Raw genomic sequence first — 11,790 nt, forward strand, 5'->3', positions numbered from 1 at the left:
ATGGGGAAGCCCCACAGGAGGCAGCGCTGCCGTCCCTAGAGATCCCATCCAGCCCTGGAAGCATCAGCTCCATTCCTGCGGGGGCATGGTGGCTGCGCTGTGCCAGCCGGGCTGCTGGCATGGGCAGAGGCCACAGCGGGGCCGGGCCATTCGCTCTGAAACTGAAGCAGACAAGTGCTTTGAGCTGTTCTCAGCTCTGCTAGTGCCCCCAAATGAGATGTTCATCTCTCCTCATTCAGGCTTGGCTTAAGGCTCAGTCCTGCCAGGTGCTGGCAGCCCCTGGGAGGGGATCAGAGCCCCCCACACGCTGCCACCACCGTCCTGGGGCTGGCCCTGCGGCTCACAGCTCTGCAGGAACCTGCTTCAGGTAACAGCTGGCAGGAAACCTTTTTCACAGTACTATTCTGCTGGTTCAGTGACCTTACCTGCCCACCCATGGAGAGATGAGAGCTGTTATGAGAATAATAGTGTGCAGGACTTTGGGATCGGTTAGCCTTCATGGTTTTGCCATAACTGAGAGAGAAAAAAATGTTAAACACTGTGGGTGCAGCCAGGTGGGGGTCGGGCTCTGCTCCCCAGGAACAAGGGACAGGATAAGGGGAAATGGCCTCAAGTTGCACCAGGGGTGGTTTAGTTTGGATATTGGGGAAATACTCCTTGCAGAATGGGTGGTCAGGCATTAGAAGAGGCTACCCAGGGCAGTGGTAGAATCACCATCTCTGGAAGTGTTCAAAAAAATACGTAGATGTGGCACCTGGGGACATGGTTTATTGGTGGCCTTGGCAGTGCTGTGGGAACAGCATTGGAATTCGATTCAATGATCTTAGAGGGCTTTTCTAACCTTAGTGATTCCATGATTTAAGGTCATCGTGACAGTCTACTAATAGTCCTCATTAGACATAATGCAGTTTCTCATTGAACCCATGTGAACTTTTAGTAGAGTACAAAATCCCCTGTCAGGGAAATCTGCCCTTTTAACAAGATGTTGTGTGAAGAACAACTTCCTTTTTGCTTTCTTTGGGGTTTTGTTTGTTTTCTTTGTTTGTTTTCTGAACCTGTTCCATGGCAGGTTTTATGTAATACCCCTTGGTTTTGCAGCAGAACAGAAAATAAGCCAGTTTTTCTTCTTGCCACAATGAATTTACAGACAGCTGCCATGGTTTTGCTCGTGTCCTGTGGCGGAGGTAGACGGGACGTATTCTTGCACTGAATTCAAGAGGTGAAGCTTCCATCGGTGGGAATTTAACAGATATGCCTATGGGCAAACACTTCAGCTGATCAGCACACCTGCTTCTCAGAAAGGTCTGTTGCTTTTAAGGCCCTGCATTAGGGATGGAGTCAAAATACACTTCTGACTTTGTTCCTCTGAAGTCAAAAGTCAGGCAGCCAGTGTGGTCAGAAGGTCAGACCAGTGGCTGCATTGGCAAATTTCCTTTTAAATTCCCAGCAAACACATTTGGCAGGGAGAGCGAGAGAGGATATCCTTCCCACGTGCCATGAAATGCCACTGTCCGGTGCTCCATCTTAAGTCTTTCATTCTCCTCTTCCCAATTTTCTTGCAGTTGAGAGGGCAAGTCCCCTCTCAGTAGTGCCGTCCCTACATCCGCCACCACCTCAAAACAGAGTCTGTGAGCTGTGAATCTGCAACCTGCACCTGACACAGGGCGGGCCCAGAATCCACGTGCGGAGGCTGTAGCCTGCTGGGTTGAAGCTCCAGCTGCTACTGTCATTACTATTATTATGCAGGAGAGGGTTTGGTAGGAACTTTTATTTCACCAGTTAGCATAGCTGCATAAACTCTACAAGCAAACGCAGTACGAATGGGATTCACTGCACTGGTAAGATGTGCCCGATGAACTGCGCTGAGGCAGCGCGGGCCGGGAGCACGGAGTGCTCTAACACACCGAGCGGGCCCGGCCCGCCGCTGTGCTCCGGCCGCCGTGGCCACAGGCCCTGAAGGGGCACCCTCCCGGCGCGGCACGGCACACAGCGCACCGCGGCGCGGCACAGCGCAGGCCGCTCCCGCCGCCTCCGGCCCTGCCTCCGCTATGACGGCATCGCCGTGCGCGGGGCGCTGCCCCTTCCCGCCCGCGCCGCATCACTCTCGCGCGACGGGCGCGGAGCGGCGGCGGCGCCGAGGATGTGAGTGCGGGGCGGGAGCCGCGCCATCCGCGTCCATCCGGCCCGGCCGCGGCCCGAGCGGCCCCGCCGCCGAGCGGAGCGCTGGGGGGAGCGCGCTGCGGCCGCCGAGAGGCCATGGCGGCGCGAGGGCCAAGGGATGGGGCCTCGGAGCCGCGCTCTCCCGCGGCCGGGGGCGGGGAGGGGAGGGAAGGCCGGGGCGGGGCGGGGCCGGGGCTTGCCGGGGAGCTGGGCCCGAGTCTCGGCGCTGCAGCGGCCGGGCCGGCGGGAGGAGCGCTGTGTGGACCCGAGGCGCTGATCTGGCGGCCCCGTGCCCCACGGGCGCTGTACGGGACTCACGGCGTGCGGATCTGGCTGCCTCGCCGGCCCCAGAGCTGGGCCGAGCGGCCGTAGTGGGCAGAGAAGTGCCGGGTGCCGGACCCTTCTCACAGCAGGAATTCTTCTGCCAGTTTGCAGCTGGAGGCCTGAAGCAAACTGCCAGTAAAGGACTCGCTTGTAGCCATACGGGAAACCCGGGGGCGAGCGAGTTTGCTTCCTTTGGCACAGAGCTGCAGCTCTAAGCGTGCAGATTCTGTCTCTAAAGCAGAAGTGTGTGTGAGATGGACGTTTGGTTTGTGTAGATTGCTCTTAGGCTTTCTGGTTTGCGGTGGGTGCCCCTAAACCAGTTATTCGTTAGAGAGTGAGAGGTTTTGGTCGTAGGGAAGAAGCATGTCGCTTAGAAATGCGTTGCTGTACAGCCTTGTATGAAGACTGTGGTTTATTCTTTCTACATTTTCCAGTGAATGCCTGAACTTGTGCAGGTGAAAATTCCCGCAGGTTAGGGTGAGGTTTCCAACTGAAGTGAGCTTGGCCAGTGGCATTCCTGGGAAAGGAACGTATGTTTTAGTGGAGTAAAACAGCTGGTTAGTTTGGAGGCTGCTTAAATGCAGCATCATTTGCTGAATGTTCAAAAGCCATTTGGCTAATCTCCCTGGTGAGCACCTGTCCCGAGGAGCAGTAAGCAGTGAAACCTGAAAGGAGATTGTAGCCAGGTGAGGCTTGGGGTCTTCTCCCAGGCAACGGGCAATAGAACAAGAGGACACCATCTTAAGATGCACTGGGGAGGTTTAGGTTGGACATTAGGAAGAATTTCTTCACAGAAAGGGCGATTGGGCTTTGGAAGGGCATGCCCAGAGAGGTTGTGGAGTCACTGTCCCTGGAGGTGTTTATGGAAAGACTGGATGTGGCACTGAGTGCTCTGGTCTTGTTGACATGGTGGTGTTGGGTCAGAGGTTGGAGTTGATGGTCTCAGAGGTTTGTTCCAATGTAATTGATTCTGTGATTCTATTTCCTGCTTCGGCAGCAGCCTGGGTAACAGCAAACATGCTGGTCTTTATCTGTGTTCCCTCTTCCCTTCTCCCAGAAGGGGTAAAACCACATCTGACTCTTGGGCACTAACAGATAGGTTTGTATGCTGATAACATCATGACTCTTACAGTCCACAGGTGCAGGAGGAGCTGATGCGTAGGCAGAGATAACCCAAACCTGGCTATGGGATATTTAGAAGAAGAAAAATGGGCTCTGGGGTGACCTAATTGCAGCCTTCCCGTACCTGAAATGAACCTACAAGAAAGATGGAGAGAGATGTTTTGCAAGGGCCTGGAGTGCCAGGACAAGGGGGAATGGCTTCCTGCTGACAGAGGGCAGGTTTACATTAGAGATTAGAAAGAAATTCTTCCCTGTGAGGGTGGTGAGGCCCTGGCACAGGTTGCCCAGAAAAGTCCCATCCCTGGAAGTGTTCAAGGCCAGGTTGGGGCAACCTGGTGTAGTGGAAGGTGTCCCTGCCCATGGCTGGGGGGTCGGAAAGTGATGAGCTTTAAGGTTCATGCCATCCCAAACCAGTCTGTGATTCTGTTATTTTATGAAAGGAAAATCTTAAGTTTTCTGGCCTTGTGAAACCAGGAACCTGTCTGTTCTGTACTGCCCAGCTAGGCTCATGCAGTGGCTTTCAACTCCCGAACTGCAGCCCCCTCACACCTTGCACTAGAGAGGCACAGAGCTGGATAGAAATGTCCTAAAGCTGAGTGATGTACGCAGGTTTGCTTGTCTTGGCTCCCTTTGCAACAGCCGTGAGACAGTCCATAGACTGCTTTCTTCCTGCCACTGGTGCTAGAGGAGACATTTCCTCTCCCAGCAAGCTCAGCCAGTGGCGCGTCTGTGGGGTGGGTTTCCTGTCCTCCATGCAGAAAGGCCACGGGTGTTTCTTAGTTTCTGCAGGGAGCTTGGTTTGTGAATATTCATTTGTGTTGCTTCTTGCAGTTGATGTATTAGGGCAAACTGTGAAGCTGAAAATCAGGAAAGCAAGTTTCACTGTTCAGAAGTAATCTCTTCCCAACCATAAATTTTATTGCAATTCAGAGAATAAAGTAATTGCTTGCCAGAAGCACAGAAGCAACGAGATGGTTGGATGCTGTGAGCTGGAGAGGTTTTTTCTTGTTCACTGAGTTTGCCTGTGATGCACATGGAGATGGAGATGTTTCCAACATCCTGCATTATTGTGCATATTCAGTGCCACTGCAGATAAGGCTGGCAGCTCCAACACACTTCTGCTCATGCTTCCATTTCCTGAATGTTTCATTCCTTGGTAGTTGAAAGTGTCACACTCCTTTAGAGGTTATTAAAATGTTGGAGGCAGGTTTGTAATGCAGGTGTTAAACAATCCCCATGGAGGAATCAAAATGCAGCATGTTTATAGACGTTGCAGATTTTGTGATGGATGCAGCCCTCACATGGCAAACATCTGGAAGTCAACTAATGCCCAGCATTTCAGTGCTAAATAGGTGTTAAGTTAGTCTCCTTTCGGATCTAGGGCAAACAGGGAGGGTAGGCAAGGTCAGAATCCAGTTTAGACTTTGTGCTGAGAAGTTGAAGTGAGAGCTGCTGTGGCAGCAGTGCAGCAATCTCAGCCCTTTCACCTGGTCTTACCAAGACTGATGGAGCTTTGGGAGCAGCTTGTTGAGGCTGGAAGCAGCCATAATTCAGTGAGGGTTTGTTCTCAACAGCCCTTCCTTTCTGACAAATGTGTGCTGCATGGCACAAACTGGTTTTGGAGAAAGATAGTGCTTGCTCCTCTGGAGCCAGGTCTGGGTTGAGAGGCATGAGCTGCTTGTGCATCTTGCAGAGGAAATGGATGCCTTCTGTCTGCCATATTTTTGGTTGGATAAATAAGGTGTTTTGTACTTCTGTGAATGTGAAACAACAGTGCAGACTGTATGGTGAGGCCTCCAGTGCCGGTGGGAGCTGTTGCTAACACGTCTGACAGGATGGGTGACTCGGGACTCTGGAGAAGGCAGTGAATGTCCAGTGTGTTGTGAGCAGGATTGCTGTTATATGTGTAACTGTTAATTTCTTTGTGAACCTGTTTCTTCTGTAACTAGGCTGTTCTTTGGAGTTTATTGTGTTTAATTTGGCTCTCTGAATCGAGGAGATAGAAGTGAGATTTGAGATGTGGGGCCCATTCAGTGCTTCTTTGGATGCCTCTGAAGGGGAAAAGGAGTTACCAGGATTGAAAAAGAAGAGTTTCCTAGAAGTCAAAATAATAAAGCTTCCAGCACTAAGTGATCATGCTGTCCAAATTTTCTAGGCTTAACAAAACTGGGATGTTACAGGGTGCTTAGGCTCTCCCAGTGAGGGTGAGGAATTGGGAATTCTTCTTCCTGAGTGAATTTTTGTGTGCTGTGGCTGTCTTCCTCCAAGCTGCTCTATAATGTGAAATATTTCCCTTTTTCTAAAATGTCTGCAATTGCCTAATGCTTTAACTCCACAGTAACAGTGATCCTGAATTACATTCAAAGTTCAGTGTTTTGTGTTGCTGTTCTGTTCTTTATTTGGGTGTGGGGCTTTTGTTGTCTGTGTTTTTCTGACTTAAGCAATGCCTTCTGCAATTTGTTGTTGAAGGGCTCCTTCACCAACCAAGCGTAAGGACAGGTCTGAAGAGAAATCAAAGGACCGGTCCAAGGATAAAGCAGCCACTAAGGAATCGGGTGAAAAGGATCGTGGTCGGGACAAGACACGCAAAAGACGCAGTGCTTCCAGTGGGAGCAGCAGTACCAGGTGGGTACTTGTATGGAGAGTAACAAATGACAGCATTTTCAGAAATCAGCTTTATTTCTGCTAGTTGTGGGCCTGTTGAAAGCTTGTGTTGTGTTAGTCACTGTGCAATTTTAGCCTAACTTAAGAGGGTTTCTATTTCAGATATGAATTTCTTTGGCTGTCTGGTGAGCTATGGAGCCTCAGTCACAGTTACTCTCTCTAGTTGTCAGAAGTTTCTCAGTTATTGTTTTTCTGGATATTCCACTAATTTTTATTCTTCTCCCCCTTTTAACAGATCCCGTTCCAGCTCAACTTCCAGCTCAGGGTCCAGTTCCAGCACTGGTTCTAGCAGTGGCTCAAGTTCCTCTTCTGCCTCGAGCCGCTCTGGGAGCTCCAGCACCTCACGCAGTTCCAGTTCCAGCAGCTCTTCTGGATCTCCCAGTCCCTCTCGACGGAGACATGACAACAGGAGACGATCCCGCTCCAAGTGAGTTTTATTTGTCTTCTAGGAATTGCCAGATGCCGGGTTAATTCCATGTAGAATACAAGATTGTGATCAGAACAGATTGTTCTCTGAAGACCATTTGCTTTCTCCATAGCTTAGAGATCTGAATTTTGTTAGAATGGGTGTGCTCCATTTCCTTAGAATCCAGACATACGCCCTGTAGGAACTGAGATTAAAAACCTAATTTTGAAGAGTTTAAAGATTTTCAATATTAGAGTTGTTAGAGGCGGTTTCAATCAGTGTTTCCTTAGCAGTATGGGGCTAGATCAGAGTAAAGCTGTAAACTACAGCCACGACTAACAGAAAAGTCAGGGCTAAAACCAGGATATTTATATATATATGTATATTTATATTCTTATTTACAAAAAAATAAGATAGGAAGGAGGGCAAAGGAAGCCCCCATAAAGGTGGTGTGGGAATCAAACTATCTTAATGTCTGTACAGTTTTCCCTTTGCGTAAGGTGATGAAGGCTGATAAAAATCTGCTTAAGGCAGGGTGGGGTTTTTAGTGTATCACTCAATTTATGGACTTGAGGATTAGGAAGAAGCATAAATACAAATTTTCTATGTACTGATTTTTTTACAGATTAAAGTTTCATTCCAGATTTTTTTTTTAACTGCAAAGGCATTGTGATATGCAGCTAATTTTAAGACTTTTTAAACATTTTTGGACCTCTGTAGTGAACAGAAAATACAGAAACACAAATAATTGAATCTGTTTGTGTGCCTGGTAGTGGTATGCTGTGATGTTTATGGCCTTACTTTCCCTCTTCAGTTGTTGAGATAAAGAATGTTTTTGTGTTAACAACTGAGAAATGCTTTAACTATGACCGCAACTTCATAAAAGTGCTTGCTAAATTCTGTATTTGTTACCCTAGTTGCAGTGAAGTTGAAAAGTTGCAAAAAAAGGTCCTCAATTTTCAAAAAGTTCTAAAGCAAAAGCAGACAAGATAAGTGCAAATCCTGAGGTGTTTCTGAGTGGAACACCCTCACCACCACCTCAACACTGTAACTTCTTCAGGAAAAAGATGCCCTTCAGTAAAAATGGTATTTTTAATCATGTGATAATGACTGGCTTCTTGGTTTTGTCCTGCATGTTGCCTGAAAACTGTAGATGTTTTCCGTTGTCCAAATCAGGTCCAAACCACCCAAGAGAGATGAAAAGGAGCGCAAGAGGCGGAGCCCATCACCCAGACCCACAAAAGTGCATGTTGGAAGGCTCACTAGAAACGTGACCAAGGTAGTAATGTCATGTTCCTCTGTAGTCACGCAATCATGTTCTTTGAGAATGTGTGAGTTGCTCCTTCAAAGCTCTCCAGACTTTTTGGTTACTAGAGAGTTGTCAAGGTGGTACTGTTAGAAATTGTTTCTTTGTGTCCAGATTGATCAGTGAAGAAAATTTTGGTAGGATTTTACTGAGTCAAATACCATGAAGGCTTCTGAGACACATGTAGTGCTTAAGAGGTCTGCCTGTTTTGTCAGTGTTCCAGACCTTATATCCTGTTTTACTAGGAAGAAAACTAGAATTTGGGACAACAGCTGAAATTACCTTGGAGACATAAAGGATATCTGGCAGTTCTTGATAAAGGATCTGCAGAGCTGGTCTGGCTTGAGTTTTCTTGGCTAGAATGTAGTTTAAACATCTTCAGGGGTGAAAAGTTTACTTTGCTGAAAAAATGTGCTGTGGATTTACTGCTCTGCCAGCCAGACCTGGCCAGTGAGTGTGGTCTGTGTCCCTAAGGCTTGCTCTCTCTCTACAGGATCACATCATGGAAATTTTTTCCACTTATGGAAAGATTAAAATGATTGACATGCCAGTTGACAGGCTAAACCCACACCTTTCCAAAGGTTATGCTTATGTGGAGTTTGAGAACCCAGATGATGCTGAGAAAGCCCTGAAACACATGGATGGAGGTAGGTACTGACCTGTAAGTAGCCTGGGGGCTTTTAAAAGTCTTCAGAGCAGATGGATTTGACCAGAAAATGAGTTAGAGGTGATAGGGATGTCTTTGGTGAACTGATCTAAAATACTGTCAGTTTTCAGCCCAAATGGCTTTTGTGAGGTTCAGGACAGATTCAAGAAATCACAGAACTATTAAAACTAATATTTTTTTTCAAAACAGTGATAAAATTATTTTACGCTTATATGAAAAAACTTTTCCAGGTTAACATCTGAGCTGCAGTTTGGTGGGGTTAGATTAAGAAGTCTGGTAGTTGTGTGGACTTTGTCAGAATAGCCCCTGAGCAGGGTGTGGAGATAACTGAAGTGGGATCAGTCCACGGTGCTGCCTGCGACAAAGCTGTGAGTTGCAGTAATACGATGCGTTTATGTTATTGTGGAAGAAGACTTACTTCTCCCTGTTTCTGTGTTTCCCTAAAAAGGCCAGATTGACGGTCAGGAAATCACGGCCACAGCTGTGCTGGCCCCACGGCCTCGGCCGCCTCCCCGACGCTTCAGCCCCCCCAGGAGGATGCTGCCACCGCCGCCCATGTGGCGCAGGTCCCCCCCTCGCATGAGGAGGAGGTGAGAGCTGGGACAATGCTTTTCTTTCTCGGTAGCAACTGATGATCGCTGAAAGACCTGGCAGGGGACAATCCTGTTGGACTTGACTTTCCCCTGCCAAGTGACAGTGGCACATTTTGGGCATCGGTTGAACCTGGCTTGCCATTCCTAACTCCTTAGCTCCAGGCTGCCTGCTCTGGTCTGCATCCTGAGCACAGCCTCCAGGAAAGGTCACGTCCTTCCCAGCCTGTTCCCTGGAGCCCCTTCTGCATAAAGGCTTCAAGGTGAAGTGGGAACAGACTCTGGCTGACAGAACACTTGTGGCAGGCTGTGCCAGCTTCTTGTTTTTCAGAAGTCCTTGTACTTCCCTCCCTTATTTCTGCATGGGCACATGACCAAAAAGCAGTCCTTTGTCAGGTGAATGGAGTACACTGCCCCCAAGGTGTGATCTGACAGTTGTGTGACTTGGGGCTGCCTGATTGTGCTTAGATAAGTTGTTGAGTCTTCAGTGTTTACATGTCTTCAAAATGTCTTACTTGTCAGTAGCAACTTGATTGCTGAACAGCTTTGAGCCACGGGTTTAAAAATGAGCAGTAGTTATGTGGCACAAGATCCAGGAGGCTTCTGGGTCCTCCTTTAAGCACACCTTTTGCTGCAGTCTTACAGATGCAGGTTTGCTATTCCCCCCTTTGTTATCTTTCCTACTCCAATTTTTGCTATCCTGTTAAAGCTCTGTTAGTATTCTGTGCCTGGAACCTCTGTGTCGTAGCAGTAGCTGTACTGTTATGACTGTTGAGTGTAGTACTGAGAAGCTTGAACCTAAACTACTTCTTAAGTAAGCTCCCTCTAAGGAGCCTTGTTGTAATTTGAAAGGGTTTGGATAAATCCTTCCCCTGAATATCACCGTTTCGGGAGTCAAAGATGACTTCAGGTGAAGGAGGATCTGATGTAGGATCTGAGCTCATATTCCTTGAGGAAGAGAAACAGTTTCTTGCCTGTTGTTCAGGTATTAATAATATTTTATGGTTCCTGAAGCAGAGGCAGGATAGCCAGCATATTCCTGCTGTGTAGTCAGTCCTCTCTGGAGCCGGCTGTGTTTTTTGCTCAAGCTCTTTTCCCATGGTGTGTGAGGGATTTTGGCAGGAGGCAGGGAGGTGTTTTTTAAAAGTTGGTAGTTGAGCTGACCAATTACTCGCGCCTGTTGCTTGTCTCCTAAGGGAAGCTTTCTGCTCCTTCCCTGGCAGGTCCCGGTCTCCTCGGCGCAGATCCCCTGTTCGCCGGCGATCCCGATCCAGGTCTCCCGGACGAAGGCGCCATCGCAGCCGCTCCAGCTCAAACTCCTCAAGATAAAGCAAAAGGACTGGACAGCTTTTTACTTTTTAACTTAAATCCCATCAGATGGAATATTGTACCTTTTTTTTATAATGAGTCTGGGTGAGGAGGAGTGAGAGATAATCCTGGCAGTGAAGGCAACGTAAGAGGAGAGAGCACCAGTTCCTGGCCAGTAACCTTTGCTGTGAGGCTTCTGGATTCCTGGCATTGAATTGAAATTATTTAAAAATGGCTTTGATTTTAAAGGCTGTAAAAACATCTTTTCCAGATAGAGGGAAGGAAAGATGTTTCAGCCTCTCTTTCTCCAGTTAGCAGCTGCTGCTTGGTGATTGTAAACGCTTAGCACGCTGTACAGACCAGCATGTGAATCTTGTTCTAGTTAGAACCCCAATGAGTAAGACAGTGAGCCACATACCTTGATCTCCACGTGCCAGCACAGGATTTTTCAGGGCAGCTGGAGCCCAGACCTGCCTGAGACTTAATTCAGTACAGAATTGTTGCTTTATTCCAGTTCCCCATGATGATTAGTTTCTGCAGAGTAAGCTCTTCTTTAATGCTTGCACCAGGCAATAACCACAGAAACAACGGTCCAGCCCAGTGAATATGACACTATAGAGAAGAAGCTGGAAATCCTAAGAAGTGTTCTGTAGCTGCCCCCATAAGTGATTTCTTTCACCTTTTCATTGAGGGTGTTGGTAAAAACTTCCTACTCAACCCACAGTGAAAACAGTGTGAGTGCTTTTACAAATCCCAAATGAGCGACTGAGCACCAATCCGCTGGAAACTGCAAGGCAGAGAGGGAGACTTGAAGCCACGATGCTGGCTGGATTAACTGGCGCTCACACAGGGAAAGGCAAAGAATTTACCACCTGTTGTACAGTCAATACTATACAGATTTTTTTTGTTTTGTATAACTTTGTATCCTTTTGGGCCATGTTGTGTTTGTACTTGTGTACGACAAGCAGTTACTGAATAAAGCAGTAGGGTTGAGAATAGCCGTCCTGCCTCGCTGCGTTGCTGGGCGCGGGGGGGGGCTGTGGGGGAAGGGCGTGCCGTGCCGTGCCGCGCCGCGCCGCGCCGTGCCGGGGCCGTGCCGCGCCGTGCCGCGCCGGGGCTGTGCCGTGCCGTGCCGCGCCGTGCCGGGGCTGCGCCGCGCCGTGCCGTGCCGGGGCTGTGCCGCGCCGTGCCGGGGCCGTGCCGCGCCGTGCCGGGGCTGTGCCGCGCCGTGCCGGGGCCGTGC

The 11,790-nt window shown here is 48.8% G+C and overlaps 1 protein-coding gene across 1 annotated transcript; it reads left to right on the forward strand.

Moving 5' to 3' along the window:
- Positions 1-3,997: 3,997 nt before the first annotated feature.
- Positions 3,998-11,545, forward strand: RNPS1 (RNA binding protein with serine rich domain 1). The gene is given in 8 exon segments (XM_048321064.1): positions 3,998-5,702; positions 5,705-5,735; positions 6,076-6,231; positions 6,506-6,697; positions 7,853-7,955; positions 8,476-8,629; positions 9,098-9,239; positions 10,463-11,545. Coding segments are annotated over 8 exon segments (963 nt in total). The 5' UTR covers positions 3,998-5,623; the 3' UTR covers positions 10,569-11,545.
- Positions 11,546-11,790: the final 245 nt, after the last annotated feature.

The sequence above is a fragment of the Corvus hawaiiensis genome, chromosome 16 (genome assembly GCF_020740725.1).
Source record: "Corvus hawaiiensis isolate bCorHaw1 chromosome 16, bCorHaw1.pri.cur, whole genome shotgun sequence".
NCBI classification, from domain to species: domain Eukaryota; kingdom Metazoa; phylum Chordata; class Aves; order Passeriformes; family Corvidae; genus Corvus; species Corvus hawaiiensis.